Source organism: Notolabrus celidotus, chromosome 18 (genome assembly GCF_009762535.1).
Source record: "Notolabrus celidotus isolate fNotCel1 chromosome 18, fNotCel1.pri, whole genome shotgun sequence".
NCBI classification, from domain to species: domain Eukaryota; kingdom Metazoa; phylum Chordata; class Actinopteri; order Labriformes; family Labridae; genus Notolabrus; species Notolabrus celidotus.
This window is the reverse complement of record NC_048289.1, coordinates 6,461,525-6,486,858: the sequence shown is the minus strand read 5'-3', so window position 1 is coordinate 6,486,858 and position 25,334 is coordinate 6,461,525. Positions and strand designations below refer to the sequence as shown.

At 40.3% G+C, this 25,334-nt stretch overlaps 1 protein-coding gene across 2 annotated transcripts in view; it reads left to right on the top strand.

Moving 5' to 3' along the window:
* The window catches only part of ca10a (carbonic anhydrase Xa), a 319,433-nt gene that overhangs the window by 282,432 nt on the left and 11,667 nt on the right, over positions 1 to 25,334 (top strand). For both annotated transcript variants that reach the window (XM_034707132.1, XM_034707131.1), the window contains exons 5-6: positions 12,002 to 12,097; positions 23,247 to 23,319. In XM_034707132.1, the coding sequence (XP_034563023.1) occupies positions 12,002 to 12,097; positions 23,247 to 23,319 (169 nt within the window). The remainder of the gene's footprint in view (positions 1 to 12,001; positions 12,098 to 23,246; positions 23,320 to 25,334) is intronic.

Here is a 25,334-nt window from a genome sequence, read left to right as displayed (position 1 = left end):
ATATCCAGTGGAATTAACAGGTTCAAATGTTTGCAAATGAGCATAATTTTTTTTGACTTTGATGATTAAAAACTGAAATCTGTTTAAATCTCTACACTTCTGGGGGGTTTTTTGCACTTCTTCTTGTTAAAACTGGATTTCTGGAAGGGTTCAAACACATTAAATGAATCTTACTCTATCCACAGAGAACAATATGAAGTTTCTAACGAGCTTTTAAACATGAAGGCTATGGTTGGCTTCAGCGATTTCAGCTAAACAAACATGTCTCGGAGACGACAGGCAAACATTTAACACTTAACTCTGTCTAACACACACACATGCACACACACTGACATCATGCCATTTTTAAAATGTGACGAGTGAAACAATTAGCTTCCCGTGCTCTGATTGTTCAACAAAATCATGAGTCACTCAAGTCGCCACTTTCCGCAGCCACCATTCTATGAATTACCAATTTGTGTGGCAACAAAATAATTGCAGGCTTGACGGCAAATTTATTATAATTAATGATAATCATTCCTCCTCCCGCTGAGTCTGAGAGCTGATATATTTAAATCCTAATAAAACACGTGTTTACCACGTCCTTCAGGGTGAAGAGAGCTGTAACCTGCTCCTGAAAGGACACACACTCACTAACACTGACACACACACATTACTGTATCTCCAGACTCCCTCAAGGCCTTTATGTTTTATTTCTCCCATGCCTGCAGATGCTGGTTTGCCTCTTTGTGGGTTAACACTGTTTGGGGAGTGGAGGAGCTCTGAGGAGATTTGCAGCTGATATCTGAATGTGATGTCACACTGTTGCAACATTGCACACGGCGTCTTTAACATGAGCAACAGGAGGAGGAAAGAGATGGAGAGGGTCAGGCTTTGAAAATGAATATAGAGTGACATCAGTCGTTTTAAAGGGATTCTTGTGCACAGGGTTTTACATCTCATGGGTTCTCTTATATCCAGTGCTTTATGTGGAAATAGATAAACTCCCTTTTCCTGATTTATTCAACGATGTAGAGACTTCCAAGGTCACGTTAATTTTGCGTCACTCTGTGGCAAAAACAGACAGTTGAGTTTCATGTAACTCCCGCGAAAGGACGTGAAAATCAGAAAGTGCATTAAGGGTAGTGTATTGTAGGTGCCAACATGAAGAGAGACTGTAATATGGAGAGGACTGGCAGCTTGTAAGAAGTCCTGGTACACAAAGGAGTTAAACTTACACAGGACTTCCACGAGATCCGTGTCCCGTCCATCTCTGATCCACTGCGGTCCGGCTCCGTGCTCTCTCATCCGTCAACACCCACCTGTTGTGTTTTCAGACTGCAGTACGGAGCAGGACAGCCAGACAACTGGAGTCATGTGACCGAGGTTTTCCCATGGTAATTACTGAATCAAGGAGTCTCCTCCTCCTCTCCTCATCCATGTTGTCTTTCTGGTCCTCTGAAAACCTCTGACCTGTTGACTCCAGGCCTGGCTCCGCTCATCATGACGGTTTATTGTTGTAGTTAAGTGAAATACGATCTGGTGATAACACAGAGTGTTTCATTCTGAAAATTAACAGGATGTTTAAATTTGGTTTTGGCGCCCGACTTCCTGTCCCACTCTATCTTCTCTGTTGAGATTTATGCGTCATGCTTTGGCAACTGGAAAAATATTAGCCTTGCTTTTCTGATCCATTGTGTTCCGGCTTGCCGGATCAGAGCCAGAACGCAACGGAGCAGATCCAGTGTGAGCAATCAGAGCTATACAAATCAGAGACGGACTGAACATGAATCTGGTGGAATTTGGCCGTAAGAGGGGGCCCACTCATTTAAAGCACTGCTTATATGAAGAAAGACTGTATGAAGTTGATGCAGCCAGTTGAGTTGGATGAGGCCTTGAGATTGTTATCTCAGCAGTTTCACTATATCCATCCATCCATCCATCCATCCATCCATCCATCCATCCATCCATCCATCCATCCATCCATCCATCCATACATCCATACATCCATACATCCATCCATACATCCATACATACATACATACATACATACATACATAGCCTTTTTCAATTGCACACACACATTTTCGGGACAGCAGGCCTCTGAAATGTTCAATGTTGCTTCTTCAAACACATCACTCACAGCGTCACAGACGAGGAAGGGTTAGTTTCCAGAGATTGGACACGCTGTGAAAAAAATGTTAGCTTCCATCTCAGGCTGGTCTTGAGAATCAGGGAATAATGGAGAATAATGGGGGTAGAAATTAATGTTTGTTATTTGAGTGTGTTTGCTTTGAGGTAGTTTATGTGCTGAAAATATGCATACTCAGAAGTTTAGTCTGAGCCTGTCAGATGCCCCCCAAAAAAAGCTCCTTTAGTGGGCAAGCTGTCGGGTGTATGTGCAGCAGGGACTCAAAGCTACCAGCTGGAGCAATCTACCCGGGCAACTCAAAAACTTTTGTCCGTTTTAGTCGTTTAGATCTTAAAATATGTTAAAAACATAAAAGATATAAAAAGCTGAAGTTTTGATGAACAATGATAACAAATATTCCTCAAAAGCTCTATAATATCACTAACAATGTTTACAGAAGAGATAAAAACAACCTTCATTGAAAAATTAGCGCACAGTTTGTTCAGGGAAGTGAAATACAGGCACAGAAACCTTTGGACTTAATAAAAAAACACAATGAAACAATCAGAGTTTGATTGACAGCCTGTGGTCGAAATCTCTTTACCAGTTACGTATCAAACTGTCTATAAAAGGAGTTAACATTAGATGTAGGTGTCAGTGGAATGACTGGCAGCGCTGCTCGGCAGACGGTTGCAGCTCTGCTCGAGCCGCAGGGAAAAACAAGGCCGGGAAAGGTTGCTAACAGATGTTTTTTTTAAACATCCCATTCCCTTTTGCCGTGTTCATCTTGCTCAAACAACTGTTTCTGAGTGAAACAGCAACAGAAAAACATCCTCCTCATCCTCCGCCACCTCCCCCGGTAACCCACCCCAGCCTGTATCTGAGCCAAAGCCGTGACTTCAAGGTCCAATAAGATGTTTCATAATCGAAAATGCAGGAAATCTCGTTCCCTTTCTTTCTCTATCTCTCTCTCTGGCTCCCTCTCGCCTCCATCTGCAGATGAGTGCTGGCTCTGCATGTCCTTGAAACATGAACAAAGAGAGAAATATTAAAACTTTTTTAAAGCAAAGAAACCTTCTGAAATGGCAGCCTGTGGGAGGATGAGGGGGGGGCAGTGGATGGTGGCATGTGGATGCATTAACACACCAAAGATTTCAGATCATCCTTCATACTTCACATCTCTGAGTTCATCCGAAGCTGTCAGAGCTGTTTGTTTTATATAACACGCTGAGCTGTGATGAAATGCAAATAATGATAATAATAATATGATTTAAATAGTGGTGCATCACTACCACAGTACAGATAACTATCAGCATATACACATATTAAAGTCTGCAGCATCAGTCAGATATTCACATTTATGATGACTGCTGCATATGTAGGCTTTGAGGGATTAACCAGTGAATTAATCTTACACATTAATATTCCTAATCTAGACGTGTTTCTGTATGCATGGATTTATTATCAGCACCTCACATGTGGGTTCATTAATGTAGATGAATGTTAAATCCCTGCTCATAATACCATTCATGTACGTCAGGTAAGGAGGTTGTTTGCTCATCATACCCTCAGCGGGAGGGGTTTATTATTTGTATATATCCAAGATAGTCATGAGACTATCTACCTGAGGCAAAGAGAGGTGAACATGCTAAGTTCAGCTAAGTCCAACAAATTTGAGCTACAAGCAAGTGCTTTGGTCGTCCAGCATGATTTACTAAGAGTTAGTGAGATAAAAATCACAGATTTTAAAAGAGACATAGAAAGTAGATTGAAAAAAAGCTAAAGGTGACATGAGGGTTTCTTCCAAAACAGATGCCAACTTGTGATTTGAAACAAACACTTGAAACGGACGTGAAACAGCACCTTAAGCAGCTTTGTGCAAATTCAGTAAAAGTTAGCTAGCTCAAAGCTCAGTTCACACCAACGTTACAGAACAAGTTCATTTTTTAAGATACACAAATGCTTCAATCTTGACCCTCAATCACTGACATTCCGAAACTAAATGAGCAGCTATATGCTACCACAGAATCATAGATCCATATTAAGTTTGAAGGCCAAGAAAATCCAGATCAAACTCAGGAAAACCTGCAGCTTTAAAAACGTAGAAACACAGAGTATTTGGCTAAAGGCTCTAACACTCAAACACGTTGGGAAAATCTGCCCCATGAAAAACTATGGGGGTTAGATGGAAAATGATTAACACTGTGTGCAGATTCACGTTATTCAGACTTTTATTGGGATCATGGAAGCTCACATCATGACATCAGGGCTGTGATAGGTAACGTTAAACTACTACGTCTGCTCCTTCTGTAAGCTTATTATTGGTAATAAATCAGAGTTTACAAAGTTTAGTCGTAGTTACGTTACAGTTAATAATTTGACGTAGCTACAAATCAACACATGACCTCATCACTCTGCATCCTGATAAAAGTGTCTGAACAAAGAAAAGTAAGATCTGTAAGATCACAGAAGATCTGTGTTCATTAATTTACTTCAACAACAAATTAGAAATATCTTCACCACAGAGGGCGATGGTGCTCATGGGAAATGTAGTCAGATTCCAGGGATCATAACCAACACAATGTAAAAACTGCTCACTGTGCCTTTAATATAATCATTATAATCATGCAATGTTTTAAACATGAAATGTGTCCTTCAGTGTTTGCACAAGCAGCTTTTCAGAATAAAAGATCCCAAATTAACTTGACTACCTCTCTGTTTTAGACACATCAAGTACATATTTAATGAGTAAATAATGCTCAACCAGTATCAGACTGAACCTTGTAGTTGCAGATTAAAACACTTGGACTGGACTGAAGGCCAAAACCTTTTCTACAAACTTGGATAACTTGAATATCTGTTTATTATCATTTAGTCCAGCTGACCTCCTTAAAATGATTCTAACACAACATTCAAGGCTGATTTATACCTCTGTGTTGCCCCTACGCAGCAGGGGCTGACGCTGACATGAGCACCACATACTTTTATGATCTCTGTTTACTTTTCCACAGAGATTCAGAGCGTGTTATGTTAATCTACAGCTGATACATGTTGCTGTTTATCATACAGACATGATTACATGAAGAATAGAGAGGAGGAGATGAAATACACGGCCAATAAGCAGGGATCCTGGAAATGCTGGAAATGCTGGAAATGCGGTAAATACAATGCCGCAGAGCGGCCCAATCACAGGGCTTGCGGTCCGCGTTGATTCTACGGGTAGTTACATTTTGGAGGAGGTGCACGTCAGCTATGTGTGTAGGCCTCTGCGTGGATACAGGACAGTGTGTAGGTTACACTGTCGATTCGACTCAGAAATATAAATCAGCCTTAAAGCAGCATGACATCAAACCTTCAGACCTCAGTGTGGTCCCACCAGCTTTCGATGACTTCATATGATTTGGAAATCTACCTCTTCAGTTAAAGTTTGAAAGTGTAAAAACATATAGTTTGTTTATCATAGAACTTTAAAACAGCACTTTTACCTGGTAATTATGTGTCTGAATGTCAATGTGTAAGGCAGAATTTAAATGAGGTTATAAATGCTAAAGGAATGCAATGCAATCAGAACGCCATCAGATGAGCTCCATTTTCATCGCAAGAATGGGCGCCCAGACTGTGTCTGCATAAAATTATTAATAAGAGCTTACCTAAACACTGTTTGTTTGTTTGTTTGTTTGTTTTTACAGACACAGCCTCTATAGGCAAGTCTGCAGGTCTACTTTCTCTCCCTGAACACAGTGTATGTGTGTGTTTGAGGGAATTATACCATGTATTGTCTGGCTTGCTTCAACCACCTAAAAAAAATTCAGTTATCCAAGGCTTGGTTTATACTGTGTGAGTGTGTGTGTGTGAATAGACGTGTGTGTGTTTGGCTTTGCTCCCTTGGTGTGCCTTCAGACTCTAATCTGAAAATGAAACACCTCTTTTTTAAGAAGTGTTAAAATATTCTGAAGATTATTCTCCACCGGGTTGGCTTGTGTTTTCATACTTTTATGCTCAACACTGAGAAATTACACTTCATTTATACAGGGAACTGTCAACCATAATACCAAAATTTCCCTCAACAACACTTTGAAGAAGAAAGTGTCTTCAATTGTTTTAGATCTGTCCTTTTAAACAACCATGCTTCATGGATGTTTTTCCTTTTCTTTTAATACTTGGTTTATGAGACGTTCAAAATATTATTCTTTTTTAAACATGCGACCAACCATCGGCAACCTATGTTGATGGTTGGTCACATGTGAAAGTACCTACAATGGTCATGTGAGCATCAGGACCAGATCACAGAGTAATTGAAGAAGGGGGTCTATAAAAACATGACAATAAGTTCAAGGTGTTGACTTGGTTTCCAAATTTCCCAGATCTTAATCCAATCCAGCATCTGTAGGGTGTGGAGGAACATCAAGTCTGATCCTCGAAGGCCCACCTCAAAACTCTCAGGACTTGAACAGTTTGCTGCCAGTGACTTGCTAGATACCACCATAGACTGTATTTAAAATTGACATGGCATCAGTGATGTCAGCCATCTGTTCCTGAGTGCTGTTTAGAAGCCAATCGTTGAGGGTGCCATATTGGAAATACTGAACTCAAACAAACTTTGTCCTAGCTATAGTGTGAGGTAAAGAGGCAAGTCTTTAGCCTTTTCGCTAACAGCTACAGGGTGCCCGCCTGTCAATCAAGTCAGCTATGCCCTTATTTGGGCAAAACTCATAAGTTTTATACCTTTAAAAATACAGTCATAACAAAATCCACCCCGTACAGTGTGTGCGGATGGAGAAATGAGCTACTCAGACCTAAACTGTTTTTTGAACCAGGCTGCAAACATGTTTATTATTGCTGTAAAGATCGTCGTCTTTGAATGGGTGTGTATGTGGTTTCTGGTGTTTCTGTAGCCAGTCTCAAGCAGACACTTGATGAACTGCAACTTTTAGCTGTTACAAATGCGCTTCATATTTTAAGACTGAAAGTTGTTGCTTGAATACGACACCTTCAGAGGTCTAGCATATCTCATTAGATCAGGGCTGTTTTGGCTCCACACAACATCAGGCAGGTGGCCTTAAAGATGTAGCTCTTAAAGATGACCTAGAGTGTCATATTTTGGTGCAAACTCTTTTTTGTGTGTTTTAAAGTTAATCTTTGTAGAGTGTTGTAAAACCACTGCAGTATAAAATGGAACAAAAGTTAGAAGTTGTTTGATTGTGGAACAGTCAGAGTAGTGTATGTTACACATATCTTACCCACATTGAGCTTTAAAGAGAAGATAAAGAAAAGAAACCCGAGGAAACCGTGTCATTACACTTTTATACCAACGCAGAGATTTCTTGACTTTCCAATCTTTCACTTTCATTCATTTTTCATCCACAGGAACACGGTAGTGGAAATATTGAGGGGAAAAAGAAACCGAAGCATCTGTCCCATTCCTGACCTCTTGCACCCGTTAACATCCATTATGAGGATGGACAAAACTTGCATTCAAATGTTATGAGTACAAGCAGATTCAATCAGGATTACAGCAGGTAAATTCTGCAGGAAGTTAGCCCCTGCAAACTGAAGGAGACACTGCTGGTTGCTAAAGAGAGCATCCAGCTATATTTAATACAAATCTCATTAAGTGTTTGAGAAGGATTCGCCATAGGCAGCTGTTCCAAACACATTAAACCCCCATCAATCACAGATACGCACCTCATATGTCCTCTTTCAAACGTTAAATCCCATTGAGCTAATATCTGTGTGTGGCAGATCATCGGTCACAGCTTTTCACGGGGAAGCTTGTTCTGTTTTATTTTTCCATCCCCTAATTATGATTAATCACTATTAAATGGCGACATTTCGCCCACATCTGCACCGCAGCGTTCTGATTGTGGTGGATTAAAGTCACATCAGAACATCAGTGCACGCACAACAAACATGCAGAAATAAATATGAATGAAGAACGATAACCAAATCTGGGATTATGTTCAATTACCGACCTAGCAGGATGAGTATTAGCACAGATGATGGATTTTGATTTGTAGTGCTCTGGCAGCGTTCTGGCCTCCCAGTAAAGCCTGTTTGTGCATAATCAGAGTGTGATAGGTGTGTGTTAGCGGTGCCTCTCCATGTGTTAGCTTTATGGATCCATGCTCCGGTTGATCCAAACGAGGGAGGACGGATGGATGGAAGCAGAGATGGAGGGCGTCATTTCCAGCCCAGCAACTTTAACCCCCCTTCTCACCGTTAACACTGAACACCTCTCTTCTGCTATCGACTTGCTGTCTTCATATTTCGCTGCCCCTCAGGCCAGGCCAGCCATCATGGCGCAAGGAGGCTGTCATGACCCCAGGACACGCACGCACAGACACACACTTGCACATACAGATTGAGGGAAAGTGACCCTTCACACTGAATCCAGTGTTTTAAACAAACCCCTTCTGCTCACTGTGCAGCTTTCAACAGCTGAAACTAGCGTAATAACAAGCTTTTTACACACTCCAGAGCCCTTAGTGAAAGTTTAAGTACTGGGATGTTGTTTTTGTCTTGTTTTTCAATATGTTTTGCTCAGTTATATGAATTAAACCTTTTCAATACAGAGAACTAGAAGTTTAAAAATGGTGAACATGAGTATACATGGCTCTAAAGAAAGTATTTGTTCCTTTTGTTTTATTTTGGATGTTAGCAGGATGATAAAATACCTCAGTCAGCAACAAATCAATGATCATCCTTGTTTTTTCTTTTTGGATTTATTGAAAAAAGGCAAAAGTGCAATCTTCTCATTTTTAGCTTTCAGAGAGCTCCTGGTATTGATCCTAGCTAACAGCTCATCAAACTGGACACAAGTCGGCCTCACACAGCGTGAAGCAGCAGGAGAGTCCATCCAGCCTCCTCATCCCTCCAAGTTTACAGAGAGTCGGAGCAAACGAAAAGTTTTTAAGTAACTCTTTGAAATAATTGAAGCTGATAGTAAGCAGATTTGATTTCAGTTTGTTAAGCAGATTCAATAAAGCACTCTGCTGAGATGAATTGTATTGAACTCCATTTCTAATTTGTACAAACGGTAATATCTGTCATACCACATTAAATCATCCGTCTGATCCCCGTCAGCATTACAATCCGCTCAGAAGGCAGCAGGTACAGATTGTTATGGTTGAGTCTTAATAGAGTGTACCTGTGAGACGGGTTGAGGTGTTACCGTATTCAGCAGTTAGTGTGAGTCAGTGTGAACAGGGGGACGCTGTGATAAATGATGCTGAGCTGCAGCCTCCTCTCTTTGGCTCTATCCTCCTCTGTTTCTGTATCTAATTACCACCTCTATTTTCTCCCTCTTTTTGCTTCTCCATTTGGCACATCTTCTCACTTTATTATGGCCCACGCTGGCCTTTTATTGCCCACCAGCAGCAAACTTTGTGCAATTTGTCATTGAGGGAGTGTGGATGAGTTCCTTTGGCCGCCTCTGCCGCTCTCACCTAAAAATCTAATCAGATCAACGCAGGGCCCTAATCACTTCCTCTCTCTCCTTGATTGCATTTATAGACGTTCTGTCGCTCTGCGCTCCCCGATCGAGCATTTCATAATTACTCTCCTCTTACATTTGTTTATTTATATCCTGCAGTACAGTTAGTGCCAAGCCCTCTGCTGACGAGCGAAGAGGAGAAGTTTATAAAGGTGGGGAGAGAAACGAGCCCTTTGTGCTTTAAATAAGTCTTTAAGTGCCTTCATTTTCATTGCACTTCATTGCATATTGCTATCAAATTAAAGAAGCATTACGGCCTAAAAGCAATACATATGATAATTTAGGTAAAGTTGTTCAAAGTTTTTTTAAATGTAGAAAATGAAAAGTGTTAATTTAGTAAAAACGATTCAAAAATAGGACTGAAGATATGCAGGATTAGGTATTCAGCAGGGAAATGTGCTGGCAGATGTATTTTCTAGAATAAAACTTGTAAATCAATCACAACAATACTTTGACAGACCTTTTTTTGTTGATCATATCCCTGCTCCCAGATCAGTATCTGGTCTCCATTATTTGAATGCTTAAGATTAGGTATTCACAACAAAACCTCCTCCTCTGTGATGTACAAGGATCTTCTGGTGAACAATAAAATACTGTCCAGGAAGTCTGGAGCATCAGTATCTCAGGATCTTGTTCATAAGCAAGGTGAAACAGAGTGTGAAATGGACAGGCGGATTGGACCAGCAGTAACCTGGGTAAATTGTAGAAAAGAGGCCATATCGCTGCACAAAGCATGCTGGGATACAGGATGATGTGTATCATACCATGCAATACGATACAATACAATGCGATGCGATACGAAGAGAGGCGATACAAGACCATGCAATACGAGACGATACAATACGAGGTGATACGTAACAATACGATACAATACAATAAAATGTGATGTGATACAATATGACACAATAAGACACAATACGATACAATTCGATACAATACAATATGATACAACACAATACGATACCATATGATACAAGACTAAGCCAGGCGAGGCGATACACTACCTTACAAGGCAACACATTAAGATACGATATGAGGCGAGGCAATACGATGGGATGGGATACGATGCGATAGGATACGAGGCGATGCAATACGATACGAGACTAGGCCAGACGAGGCGATACATTACAATACGAGGCAATACGATACGAGGCGAGGTGAGGCAATACAATGCGATAAGATTCGATCAGTATGATAAAATGCCACCCAGTTGCTCAAGCCTCAAGCCATTCAGCCTCATGAATCTTTATTTAACATTTTGATTGAATTGGGCACAGAGGAGTTTTTATAGCGGTTCAGTTTACACTGGAGGAAAATACGGTACCTGATGCTCTCCAACACACCCTGGTATACTAAAACATTAACCATGCTGTTAACGCCGCTTTCCAGCTGCTAGTCTCTCATTTAAAAAAAAAAAATGCCAACAAGTGACCAGCAGAGGTTAACCATAGGCTGAGCTCAGTACCAGTTGCTAGCAGAACTGCAAAATCTAATTGGTGAAAACAGATGATACTGGAAAGAGCATCATAGCTTTCTCAAATCACATCATGGAAACACCAAACATAGAAGAAATGCTGATGATAGTGTACTTGATAGTTTATTTACTGGTTTAATACCCTTGTCCATGTCTTTAGAATGTCTGTTTGTAAAGACAGAGCAGGAATTCAGTCAAGAAAATGAAAGTCAACTCAGCTTTCTCTCAAATGATGGTTCAAATCTTCTGCTTTTTAGAGGGCAGAATTACAAACATCTGTTGTCCTTTGTCAGAACTCTCTGTTCATGGGCTGTTTGGAGGAGAATTTTATCAAACTGGGGAGCAGTTTCCACTTTTATGAGTTGGAAGTTGAGAGGAACCGCCTGCCCACATCCAAACATCATTAAAAAAGCAGGAATATAGAGCAGCTGGAGAGGATGAAGCATCTGTGTGAGTAAACATTAACCTCATGCTGGGAGACGGTTTATACGCTCTCACCTCTGAAAGCAAATCGGCCTTGTATGAAATAATGAAAGAATTCTCGACTCTTTATGTCACTAAATCTATTCAAATCCACACACAGAGTAAAAATGTTCTGAACATCATCTTCCTACATTACATTAAGTGCCTTGGATGTTATCCTGTATTGATTTTTCCTTTTAAATTATCCAGCATGATGCAGCAGGGAGGGGATTTAGATAAATGAGGGACCCTCGGCTTGAATTGAGGAATAGACTTTTTAGTAAGGTTGTAGAGTGCAAGGTTTCGCCTGCTTTGTGCTCACTGTGTTATTAACTCTACATGTCCTCTGTGTGTGTGCGTGTGTGTGTGTGTGTGTGTGTGTGTGTGTGTGTGTGTGTGTGTGTGTGTGTGTGTGTGTGTGTGTGTGTGTGTGTGTGTGTGTGTGTGTGTGTGTGTGTTCCAGGTTCAACTGATCCACTACAATCATGAGCTGTACACAAACTACACGGAAGCTGCTAAAAGCCCCAATGGACTCGTCATAGTATCTATATTCATGAAGGTAAGACTCATACTTACTTTTTATTCTTCAGATTCTGTTATATTCTGTAATATTTTTGTAGATTTGCTAATATAGATATATTCTCTGACTGCTTGAAATGCTTCAAGCTCTGTACCTAACAGTCATGTAAGCTTTGTAAGTTGCGTTATAGTTAGGTTTGATTCAAATCATTTCAAACACGATCTGTGCAGCCAGCCTGTGAACTGTTACACAATTTTTTGACCAACACAAAGCAATGGTTTGACATCTTTAACTACATACATGTTGTCAAATGATGGCCTGAAAGCTCTTCTTTTAGGATGCAATGAAATACACTCTTTAGCTATTACATATTTAGTTCAGTTTGATAAGAAGAAGAGTGTCATATATAAACCTTCTGCAGAGACTGGTTTGCATAATCTACATTATATCTATTTATCTTTAAATTGATTCAAACAGGATAATTAGACAGAAAAGACACCCAGAATTCCCCTGATGAGGTCAAGATCAATGACTGTTAGTATATCATAAAGATGGATGGCTCGTCTCCACTTTCCCTGCTGTCCAAAAGTGAAGTTAAAATACTCCCTGCAACAGACACTGATAACTTGCACTGGTGACATTATTAGAGCCAGAGTCTGTCGGCTGATGGAGCAGCATTGTTACGCCTCTTCCTCAAACAAAAACACATTTAATTCACCAATGGATTGCCACAGCTCTTGGCGATCCAATGGATCTCTCTCTTGAGTTAGTATTTGTTATGTTTCTTGACTCACTGCTGTCCTACTCTGATAATCTGGTGCCCACACTGTTCCAGAACTGTCAATCATTGCGTTATCTCCCCTTTCTTAGCATCAAACTATAATTTGAACTAAACTTCTTAGAAAAATGAAGACTAGGAAATTAAAATCCGCATGACAGGAACCAGCTTTGATGACTGAAAACATGTTTGAGAAACATTTATTGGACGTGTATTTTGATTTTTAAGTTTAACCGATATCCCATCTGCTAACATGGAGGAGGTGGACCTTATGGCTTATACTCCAGCCAGTCAGTAGGGGGAGCTCTAAATGTATCTGAAGGTTCTCAGTCATCCAGGTCATGGTAATTCAAAGCCAGACTTGGGAAGAGCTAGAAAATATAAGCCCTGTAATAGACGTTGGTGTGCTAAGGTGGTCACAATGAGTTGTTGGTAGAGTCGGAGAGGGAGCTCTAAATGTTTTGGCTTCACTCTTAGGGGTATGGCATGTCATTTCCCATTTTATACAGTCTCTGGTTTGGGCTATGAAGGCATTTTGGGATGGCCTTGAAATCCAGCAGAACATTTATCCCAGTTTCAGGCAGGAGCTGCATCACTTTCATCTGAAGATAATTTGTTTGGGTGTACAGGGAACCTGGCCTGATATAATTAGTGTTTGAACATTACAGGGAAGCTACAGTATATAACGCAGAAAGGAACATGTAGTGCAAAATGGAACAGAGCAGAACAGCATGTTCAGTACAGACGAGACTCAATTAAACATGGAGCAAGTGTTCATCTAAGTGATTTGGTGCAGAAACCCTGACACAGGCACAAACAAGGAGTCTCCTTTCTTTTCAGGCTGTCGAACATCTGCAGCAGCACTTACATTCGAATAATAAACCCGTTGAAAATACGTTTTTCATTACATGTAACCCTCTTATAAGAGAGTCATAACTCAGATCACCCTTTGAAAACAAACCTCCTGCCTCTTGATGCTGTCAACACAAATATAAACTAAGCCCTTTATTAGCTGTAGTCTTTCCCTTTATGGAGACATCTGTGTCTTTAATTCATCACATCTCATTTTCTGAGTTCTGAGTTTGTTATGAACCTCAAGGTAAAGATAAAAAACTCATGATTGGAGTATTTTGTAGTGCAGCTTTGGTTTTACTTATTCTATGGGAGTAAAGCTTACATCATAATAGGATAAAACATCCTTAAATGTGCAGATAACTTATCTCTTCCAGCGTTTTAAGGGTTAATATATCAGGGCTGATTCTGCTTTGTTAGTATTCTGATCTCATGAACCTTTTAGACTCTAAATAGGCTGATTTTCTGTGTTTGCATCCCGTAGCCACATATTGGTTTAAAAGAAATCTGTCAGGAGCTAAATTATCCCTCAGCACATCGCTCCGCTCTCCTGCTCCTCTGTGTCTGCCTGAAATCTTCTAAACGTTCAGCTCAAGAGCTCACATCTCACAAACAATTAGCAATCCAATTATCCTGCAGAGCGGAGCATTGTGCTTCCTGGCTTTGTGTCAGCGGTGGTGGCAGCACTCCCCTGTCTCTTTGTTGTATGAGAGGTCTCCATCTTGAATGAGAGGCTCAGAGATCAGAGAGGCAGCTGACATCCTCCGCTCAGAAAAAACAGGGCTGAAAAGTTCAGCTGCTAACTGCTAATTAGCTCCCCAATGTCAATGGGACCACCATTTAGTCTAGAGGAGACGCTGACCTAGGTCAACCCTCCTCAACTCCCCCCTCCAACCAGCAGGAGAGAAAATTCAGAGGATGGATGAGGGAGGTTTTTCTGGAATAAAAATCCTGCCCCTTCTGGACAGTTGGAGCAACCCAGCTAGTTTCACACTGAACAAAAAAAAACCCTTACCTATGCTTTGTCAACATCATACAGATCATAGGTTGTACTAAAGTATGGCCAACTTGACATACCATGGTTTATTAGCTCCTCTCTCAAGCCTTGAGTTTGGCATTTTGGCTCTCCATGTATATAGGACTATGATTTACCAAATAAAAATCATACTGATTGGAGGACACTTGAAATAAGGTAAGTTTTGATTCCTTGCAGTCTCAGTAATCCATCGTCTTTCAATGTCTGATGAGGATATATCCCCCTGGGAACAGATGTTAACTTCTCAGTAATCTGTTGTAGCTAGTGGTTAGTGTTGAACACCTTTAAAACTTCTTCTGTCAGGCCTTAATGTTTCCAAAATCAATGTTGTCAATTCTAGGTTCATTAAATGCTCTGAGAGGGCACTATTTATCTGTTTCCTGTCAATGTCAGTTCAGCACCTGAAAAGAGGACCCGTTTTATTGTGATTAACTCGTGAATAACACGTCTTGAATCTGCCAAGAAACACAACATCATGATGCAGGTTTGTTCAAAGTCAAAAGTCAAGCTTTGTCAGGTCTGTCCTCAAAGAGAGTAGAAAACAACTTTTAAAGTGTTAAACGGATAATTCCTGATGTATTCAAGGAAGTCAGGAAATTGTTTCACTGATTGGCTCTTGCAACAGAGTGTTTAGTAGATTCTCAAGCTGAAGCTGAAATGTTTGATCTGGAAGAGTTTGTGAGCTGCTCTTCATGCAGGTATCTGTTTACGGAGAGAAATAAATCGTTGTCAGATTGCAGTCGATGGGAGCCAGGATGTCATTAGGGTGGAGTGTGTTCTGCTAACACTCACTCATCATAAAGACTGTTTTTTCTACATTAACCAAAGCCTGCTGATACCTGACTGTCAATTCAGTTCAAACTACAAATAACTATAAACAGAAACAGAGCACTTCCCGTGCTGACAATCCAGACCCTGGAGTACAGAGTCTGCTTTTTTTTATATAGAATCTGTAAATAGAGATCAGTGTGTTTGAAAAGAGTGAATCGCTTGCTCGTGTCCTGTTGTTTTATTTGTTTTGGTGAGGAGAAATTGTTATGGTGACAAAAAATATCTACATAATGATAACAATAAAATCAACAAAAATAACATCAACAATAATAATAATATAATATAATACTAATAATAATATTGTCGATATCGCACCTTTAAAAACAGGGGTTTACAAAGTACTTAGACAATTAAGCAATAAACAACATTCTCAACACAGAAAAGTCAAACAACAATATAATGGAGAAGACATAAAGCTCAACAACAGATGATCCCACCAGCAATTAACCAATCCAACATAAGAACCCAATCAAAGGAGTACTAAATCAGCATAATTAATCCAAGTGGAAACCATAAGATAAAGTGTAAGAACCCAACAGCAGGGGAAGAGAACTTAGGCAGCACAAAAACCATTCAGCATGTAGACTGACATTTAGACCATGTGGACCAAAGAGGTAAGAAAGCTATAGAAACAAGAATAAAAGATGAAAACAATAAAAGAATAAAAATGATGATAATTATAATGATAAAAACAATAAAAAATAATAGTTTGGGGTACAACAATAAGATAAAACAGAGTCATGAAACATAAAAATAGAGGAAATATACCAGGTAAATAAAAAATGTAAAATAAATATGATATACTAACAAGTAAGGAAAAGATCTAAAGGCAATAACAAGAGTCAGTCACATAAAAGCAAGTCGGTAAAAGTTGGTTTTAAGAAGAGATTTAAAAGATGTAGCTGATTCTGCCAGCCTTATATTCTCAGGCAGGGCGAGGGGTCCTGATTGAAAAAGCTCAGTCTCCTTTAGTTTGAAGCTTCAACTTTGAAAGAGCTAGGAGGGTCCTATCCTAGGATCTAAGGCTGGGAGATGGCTCATAAGGAGTCAACAGTTCAGATAACTTGGAGCAGGACCCATGGGAGCTTTGAAAGTTATCTGTAAGATCTTAAAATCTATTCTTAAACTAACGGGGAGCCAATGAAGGGAGGCTTAATTATTATGATTGTTATTTTCCCTCCCTCTGCTGGCCATTGGGAAAGAATGCAGGCTAAAGGCCCTTCTGCATCAGCTCCACTCCAGAGACTAAGAGGCTACATTCAGCAAATTCACAGTTTATGATACAGAGGCACAGGGTCTGCAAGGACTCACCAAAATTTCCATTTAGGGTTCTGGAGACACAACCAGGGCAATATGAGTCACTAGAGTAACTTAATGACTTAATCATCTTTGGGCTTCATGACTCCTTGTCAGTTCGTGGCATCACCCAGAGCCATGTTTTATACGGTCTGTGGTTCCAGAGGAAGAAAACTACCTTGTGTGCTGGATGAGTCACCATGTCAGGGTTGGTACTTGACAACCTGAGATGAGAATGCATTGAAGTGTGAACATCCCCAATGATGGGTCTTCATTTGTGGTAGTTAAAGCCATGATTCTCCAAAATGTGTAGCATCCAAGGAGATTAAAATCACGCTGACACACACACACACACTCAAATGCCACCCACTCACATCTTAGTGTTTTTTGCTAATGTATCCCCGCCCACGCTGTCTTAAGCATGTTTGACTGGGTCAGGCTCCTCAGTAGTAGCACAGAGCAGACAGGTGCTCATTAAGCCCTACTTTCTCAGAACGGAAGATCCATTCTCCCACTTTCCTGTGACTCATTGCACGGCCTTGTTAGACTTCTGATACCGTCGCTGTGACTCAGAATGCCAGGAAGGCCCCCTATTCTAGTTGAGGAGTCGTGTGGCACCATTAAGGACATCAGTGGGTGATGGCAGCTATGTGGGGCCCTCATTGGAAACACAGAAGAGAGACACCAGGCTGGCTTTTACCGTGGATTGAAGAGCATTTTGCTGGCAGGTTCACTCGCTCATCGATCGATGTAACAGCAAGAAAAATCCTCCCGATGTGTTTTTTGGTTGTCTTTGTGTCTGACTGACATTCAGCCATATGGTGCTAAATCTGTACTTCTCTCACACCTAATGTGCAGACGTTCCTGGAAAATAAGAGACAGATTGACTGAATCCCCTCTGGTGCTTTTCGAGGAAAATGATAAAAATGAGAGAGAAGGAAAGAAGGAAACTGGTGAGCAGCTTGAGTGGCTGCTGAAAGCATAATGCCTGACTGAGGAGCACAGAGATCAGGTCAAAGACTAAGTAATTTCTGTAGCAGGGTTGGGTTAACACATTTCTTTTAATCACTTCACCCAAAAGACATCCTAACAATTAGAGTTGCGACATCCAACTGGCCTGAGTGAGGGAAAGAGGGAAGGAACAGGAAGTGCAGAGAAGAGACAAAAAGAGGCGCGGAGGAGGACATGAAGTGTGGTGCTTCCTTTGGCTATTATCAAATGTCTCACAGTTGGAAGCAGCTCCACGCTCCTCAGACTTCACTGAACAATTAACTTACAAATCAGCAGACTCAGTGACTTTCTTAAAACACTCTTTATCGGGGCGTTTTTTCTAATATCATTCAAGTGTATTGACCGTCCTTGTCTTGGTGACTCTGTTATTTTATGGGTTTTATTGATTTTAGCTGTTTTATTTGCTCTGTTTTATACAGTTTTATTCCTATAAGGCACTTTGTAATGCAAGTCTAGAACAGTGTTCAACAAATACAAAGAGGATTAAACTACTTAAACTACTAACAGTGAAATATCACAGATGTCTAATTCCACACAACACAACAGAGTGGCAACATATGAATCCTCTCAGTGATTCTTGAAGGACTCAGAAAGTAGAAAGGCAATGTGCCACCTTTAAATTCAGAGCTTTTTGCAATACACCCTAATTTGTTGATTTTAACATCAGTCTATCTACAACAAGGCAAATGGCCAATCATAGTCTGGTCCTGCTGGAGGTTTCTGCCTGTTAAAGGAAGTTTGTCCTTGCCACTGTAACTTGCTAAATGCTGCAAAGTGCTCTGCTCATGGTGGATTAAGATGATATCAGACTGAGTCCTGTCTGTAAGATGGGACTGGATCTTACCCTGTCTTGATGTTGGGTCTTTTTTAATAATAGAACATAGAGTCTAGGTCTACGGTCTAGACCTGCTCTGTTTGGAAAGAGTCTTCACATAACATTTGTTGTGATTTGGCGCTATATAAATAAAGTTTGATCAGTTGATTGATAGTTTAGGATTTTGGGATGGCACCTAAGATAGCCAATCAGATTTCAAGGTCCCCCCTCTGGAAACGCCCCTGTTGAGAGCCAACCTGCATTGTTATTGCTTTTAATGGTTCATCCAGTATGCTGGGAGGTCCAAGGTTAGGATGCTGATGTAAGGGGAATCGAGCAAAAAGTCAAAGTTGTCCTGATTGTGAAGCTTGCACTCTGAGACTGTTGAACTGTTGAAACTGTGAAAATATTATTAGCCTTTGGTATGCTCCTGCCTCTGCAACAAGTTTGTGCAGATGTATAATATCCTTCTTGGTTTTCCTGTTCCTGATGATTACGTAAATCTTGCGCTCATGTAGCGGATGGCCAGGGTTTGAATGCAGCCTGTGGCCCCCCTCCAGCATGTCATTCCCCCACTCTCTCCCAGTCTCCTGCTCTATCCACTGTCCTCTCTTCTCTAATAAAGGTTTTTTATAGCCCCAAAATATAACTTAAGAGAAAAAAAGGAAATGTCTGATTGAACTTGGCTCAAGTATCCAACTGGACTAAAGACTGATCTAAGACTCTGGTGGTTAAACCTCAGAGTTCAAAGTGATTATATGAATAATGTTGCCATAACTCTATACATTACTTGCTTCATGAAACAGAACACCACAAACAAGTGTGTTTTAGGACAAATGTTAAGGTGGTGAGACTATTTTCAAAAAGTCATCTCAACTATCCCATTCCTCAGAGCTACTGGCTTTATATTTAGATGGACAATGCCTCCCCCATCTCCTCCAGCTGAACAAAGGTAAAGCCAAAATACCCCCATGATAGGTGCTGACCGGAATCAGTATTGACGTCCCTCATCTTCTGCTAACTATAACACACATTACACTTACCGGTTATCGTCATCACTCCCTCAGGTGGGTCCAGTCCACAGCAGAACAGATTCTTGTGTGAGTTTGAAGCAGACACTCACAGTTATGGAAAGTCCAATGACTCTTGCATTAGTGTTTGATACGTTTCCCAAGTAGATGTTGTGCAGAGCGTGTTGTGAAAATAAGCTACAAAGCAGCTAACGAAAGACATGATGCCTGAGAGGATGAGAGATGTTAGAGAGGAAGCCACTTCGTCTTTATTAACTCACTTTACTGACATCCTTCCTGACTCTGCCCATTGGCTCCTGAACCAGGAAGCTAAACCAACCAAACCAATGGAAGCAGAGAGGACAGGATGCCACAAACCCAAAGCATCAAATAACTAATGTTTATTGCCAAATGGATATACAGTCATGCTTGGCTATGCTTTTTGAAGAGCTCCCTTGGTTAGCCACACTTGATGATTTGGTTTTCCAGGGAGTGCAATGCAAAATCCTCTGCAAAGGTATAAACAGACATGCAGAGCAGACAGGAGGAGGCTGGGGTGGAGGAGGCAATTTTTTACCAGCAGCAGCAGAGGCCAACCGGGTTAAGTGAAAATGAAGATGTGTTTAAATGGACCACCTTGTTGTTAGAATGAGCTGTGATTGGTTATCAGTGATTGGAAACAACTAATGAACTAATGCCAAGCTTCAAGAAAGCTACAAGAAATATCCTAAGATCTGGCAGGATTGGACTTAGACACCAGGATGATTAGATTATTAGGTTTTGGCGACTGTGTTGATCCATTCGGTCTAATCTGATCAAAATAACACTGACAAACATGAGATTAATGTGGGCTGATGGCAGAGTTTGATGTTGCTTTGTGTTATAGTTGAACGCACAAAACCTTGGATGGATTCAGGCCTCATAAAAGTACAGCTCATTATATTCTTCATGGTGAAACCAAGCTTTATTAGCTTCGTGTTTCCAGGGCAACTAATGGAAATCCACACTATAAACACCTCCCAACCAACTACGCTCTCCACTACTTCAGATAAGACTGTCATCTCAGTCTCCTTCCATTGTCACTGGTCTCTTCTTTCCAATTAGCTTCACACTTACTGTATCTCCCTGCTCTGCCTTGGTGTCCTAATACCCTGCACATCTGGTGGAAAGAAATGTCATCTTAATGCTTCTCAGCTGTTCTTTCAAGCATCCACTGTTAGGAAAACTGCAAAATGTTCTACAACTGGTTACAAGCAAGCAGAGGATCATTTGTACATCGCTGAGCCAGATGGCTAATTCCACGAGTCACTGTGGTGTAACGTGGATTCAGTTTGAAGTTTTATACAAACACTCTCTTTTCAATTACCGCAAACAAGCATGTGTAGGACTCGGCCATATGGTTGAAATCAGTCTTGAAATATCAATGGAATACTTCTTTTTTAATGTATGTACAATACAAGAAATGAATGCAAATCAAATGTGTGCGAAATCACAAGAGAGTTCAACGTGGGCTTATTAAGATTCATTGTTCGCTAACGTCTGACAAACATGTCAAGGCCTAATGTGTTTCATTAGACAAGAATGCAAAGAATCCATCTCAATACAGCGTACGCCGTATCTAAATGAAGTGCCTCACTTTACTGAGAAAAAGGTTTCCTCTTAACACAAAGCAGCATGTCTATTTCCCTTCCACTTCACTCGCTGAAAGGGCTGTTGGAAACAGAGGAAGGTTGAATTCTTGTAATTCAAGTTTTAAAGGCGCAGTGTGTATAATTAAGCTGAAGAAGACCTGGTAGAAATGGGATATAACTTCATATGTTGGTTGAAATGCATGTTTCATCACCTGAATATGAAAATAGTTTTGTTTTCAACTTAGAATGAGCCTTATATCTACATAAAGAGGAGGTCCACTTCCACAGAGGTCACCATTTTCCATATTTCTCAGTAACACATAATGGACAAACTAGTAACATACGCTTTTTGGAAATCAGTGAGTGGCTGCACTGTGGTTGTGCACAAAAGTCTTTGTATTGATGGAAGTTTTTGAAGGTAAAAACTTGAGGATCATACTTATCATGCATCACAGGTGTTTCTTGACCTCCAAGGCCACCATCCATTCACTTACATAAAAGATGAGCAGGGGAGCATTTCAGTCTAGATTCTGACCGCAAGCTATCGCTAAATATTCCCATGTCTACACACAGTAGTTTTAAACAACATGGAAGAAAACTCCAATGCAGACAGTGGTAATACCAGTGGTACACAGATACAAGACTGGGTCTATAGTGTTTAAAAGCACAGGCAGACAGTTTAGGGACATAAAGGGAGCACAAAGAGGAAAGTATTCAAAACCATATAGGACAGGGAATCATTTAATGGTGTAAAAATGAATAGGTACGTAGCAAGGAGCAGCCACCTTAGAAAGACAGACACTCTGAAAGCATATGGTGGGGACTTAACAGTCGTTTGGACACCTGGTCTTCTTAAGATGTATGCCACAGCTGTGTGTAATACTTAAAATGATTTGTTATTCGTCAACAGCACACCATTATGATGCATACGGCTCTAAACACACACTTTGGTTTATTAACTGTAGTCATATCAATCGACTGAGAGAAGTCCGCTTAATATGACATTAGTTTTTTTATGGTCAGAAAATAAAAGACATGAGGTTAAAACACGAAAACTGTTGGCTGTGACTGAGAATGGAACATGAAGTTAACACAACAGAACATGTTTACAGACTGATAAATGGAAAAGAAAATGTCTCAGACTCTGGTCCTGCTGGTCCGGAGGTCATATGCTGCCATAATGCTCTGATGCTCACCTACCCAGATGTAAACACTCACAGATGACAGATGGTATCCCGTATTGTGGCGTAGTTTGGCAGTATTTGTATGTTGGCTGTCTGGCTAAACTGGCATATAACCAATCAACCAGAGCAATGAGGAACCAGCACAGGCATGTGGACGTTAACCTGCAAGGAGGACTAAAGGCTGGTGGTGCTAGCTCTGCTAATGTTAGGAACACTGCAAGCCAATTTCACATCATCCACCCACAGACTGTAATCCTGTGTTACACTGTGTGGCTAAACTTTTCTTGCTGTCAGATTCAGTTTGTCACAGAACAACAGAGCTAAAGGGCTACATGTGAGCAGAAGATACACCTCGAATGGTCACAATTTTAACTCTTATATTGTGAAACTTCTTTTGTTGTATCATAAAGTCATGTTAGGACAAGAAAACAATGCATTTTCTCTTTAAAAGAGAGGATTATTTCTGACATGGCAGGAGAGTGTGTCTTTGAGCTGCCTTTAATAGTTTCCTGACAGTGGGAGCCTTTATTTTCCAGAAGGCAAAGCAGCAGCACAACAGAGTGTATGAGCTTCTGACTGTGCAAATCCATCAGTGGCTTTAGATGTTATTGTCTACGATGCTGAGCTGAGTGAAGTGCTTTTTTTTTTTTGTTCTGTATTTGACTTTAATCATGAAATGATCTCACCTTACTTAAAGAGTTTAACCTCTCCTGTTTTAACTCTCTGTTTCTTTCTTTCTATCCAGATTGCTGAGACGTCAAACTCATTCCTGAATCGAATGCTGAACAGAGACACCATCACGAGAATAACGTATAAAAGTAAGTGGTTATTTGCAGTATTCGTAGTATCTAGACATGTGAACCAATCTGGTTTAAAATAACTAATATATTCAGTCCTAGCAGCCATAAGTTGAAACAGTAGGTCAGTCACAAGTTACTTCAGCTACTTAAGAGAGCAACATGTTACATTAAGCGCACAAAAGTAAACAAGAATATGCCAAACAGACACACAGCATCATTTTAAAATGAATATAAGTCTGATCTGAGATTTTCCCACATCACTTTTAATCCTATAAGTTAGTTATCTGCAGAGAGTGATATATAGATATGGTGGTTTTCTTTCTTTCATGTATTCTCATTGATCATCTGCAGGAAGAATGCTTAGTCTCAGCAGTTTTTGCACAACCATATCACGCATCATCCTGATAAATAGTGTTAATACAATAGCTGTTTTAGATTCAGTCTTTAGACCACAATGCTTACTAGTTTTAGTCACATTTTAGGATTTTGTCCTTTAAGTATAAGTCGTGATGACAACTTAAAACATTTTGGTCCAGTTTTAATCAAAATAATCACGTTTTATTCAAAACGTTCGCTCTGCTTATTCAGTCAGCCAATCAGAAATCAGTATCATGGTTGTACACAGGTGTTAAAATTAGTCACTATATGGCCCTTAGATGTATACATTAGCCAACACTCTTCCATGAGTGTAATGCTGCAGTGCTGTCCCTGTTGATCCGCTGAGGTGAGGAAAGTCTATCACACATATAACAGTGACAGATAGGGATGTATGAGGTACTTATAAGTAGTAAGTGTATGACCCACAGGGATCCTGGTCAACTTGGCTCCTTTGTTGAGAAAGTGGCCAGTGAAGTGGAACACAGGTTGGCTAACAACTGCTAAAGACAAGGTCAGCTCTACCAAGTAATGTAGCTAAAAACTCCAACTAAAGCACTATCCTCCATGTAAGTGTATACTCTATTTGGAAATGATTCAGTGCTTTAATTTGCTGTTTAATTAAGTGTTCATTTGCTGATTAACTGCATCCTTTCATTAAAAAAAAGAAACCTGGAAACAATGTGGATGATATATTTGCAGCGATACTCTCCTTTTTATTATTATTATTTAGATTTCTCAAAAGAACAAATACACAGAGACACATAACATAACATAACATAACATAGGAAAAAAGAAAGAAAAGGAGACATCACAGCACTGGACATGGCACAGCTGGGGGGGTACATGATATTTTTGTGGATGCCTCAGGGTCCAAATCCATATCCAATTCATGACAGGTGAATTCAGGTACATACATCCAGAAGGCTGAAAAGCAATTACAACAGCAGGTAGATAACAATAAGAAAGGGTCTCATTGCAGAGGACCATGAACACACATAATTACAGTACAAAGCTCTTAACCCAGACGTCTCCTGACAATGTCCCAGTGCCCACTCAGACCTCGGGCAAAGTCTTTTAAGAAACTAGCAGCTATCTTGATATTGTAATCCTCCAGCCATGAGTCCTTCATGAGGCATGCTGGCTTTCGCTCCTTCCAGTAAAGAAGTATGCTCTTGATTCCTGTCAATTATTGTAAGTTGCTGTAACAAAAGAATTTCCCTTCACTGAGGGATCATTAAAAGTATCTTATCTTATCCTAATGGTATTCGCAGCTTCTATCATGGGAAAGGCAAGTTGGCTGGCTGGTTTGCTGGTAGATCTGTAATTGATGCAATGTCAAATTAATAAGTTTTGCAATAAACATTTTAAGCATAGACCTGATTACTTTTTAATATCACATTTTCAAAACACTCAGGTCAGAGTGCCAGAGTCCCTCTGATCAAAGTATGTATTCATATTTGAAAACAAATCAACCAATCTGTTGCTTTAAAAAGAAAGTGCTTCAGTGTTTCTCAGCGTCAAAAGAGTGTTCGTCATTCAGAACAGGTTCACTCACTGAATGTGCACTTCAACCCTAAAAATGAGTGTAGTTTTAATTGTGCAGCTGGCGTACAATAAAGCTTAATTAATCTACCAGTGTAGGTGATAAGCTACGT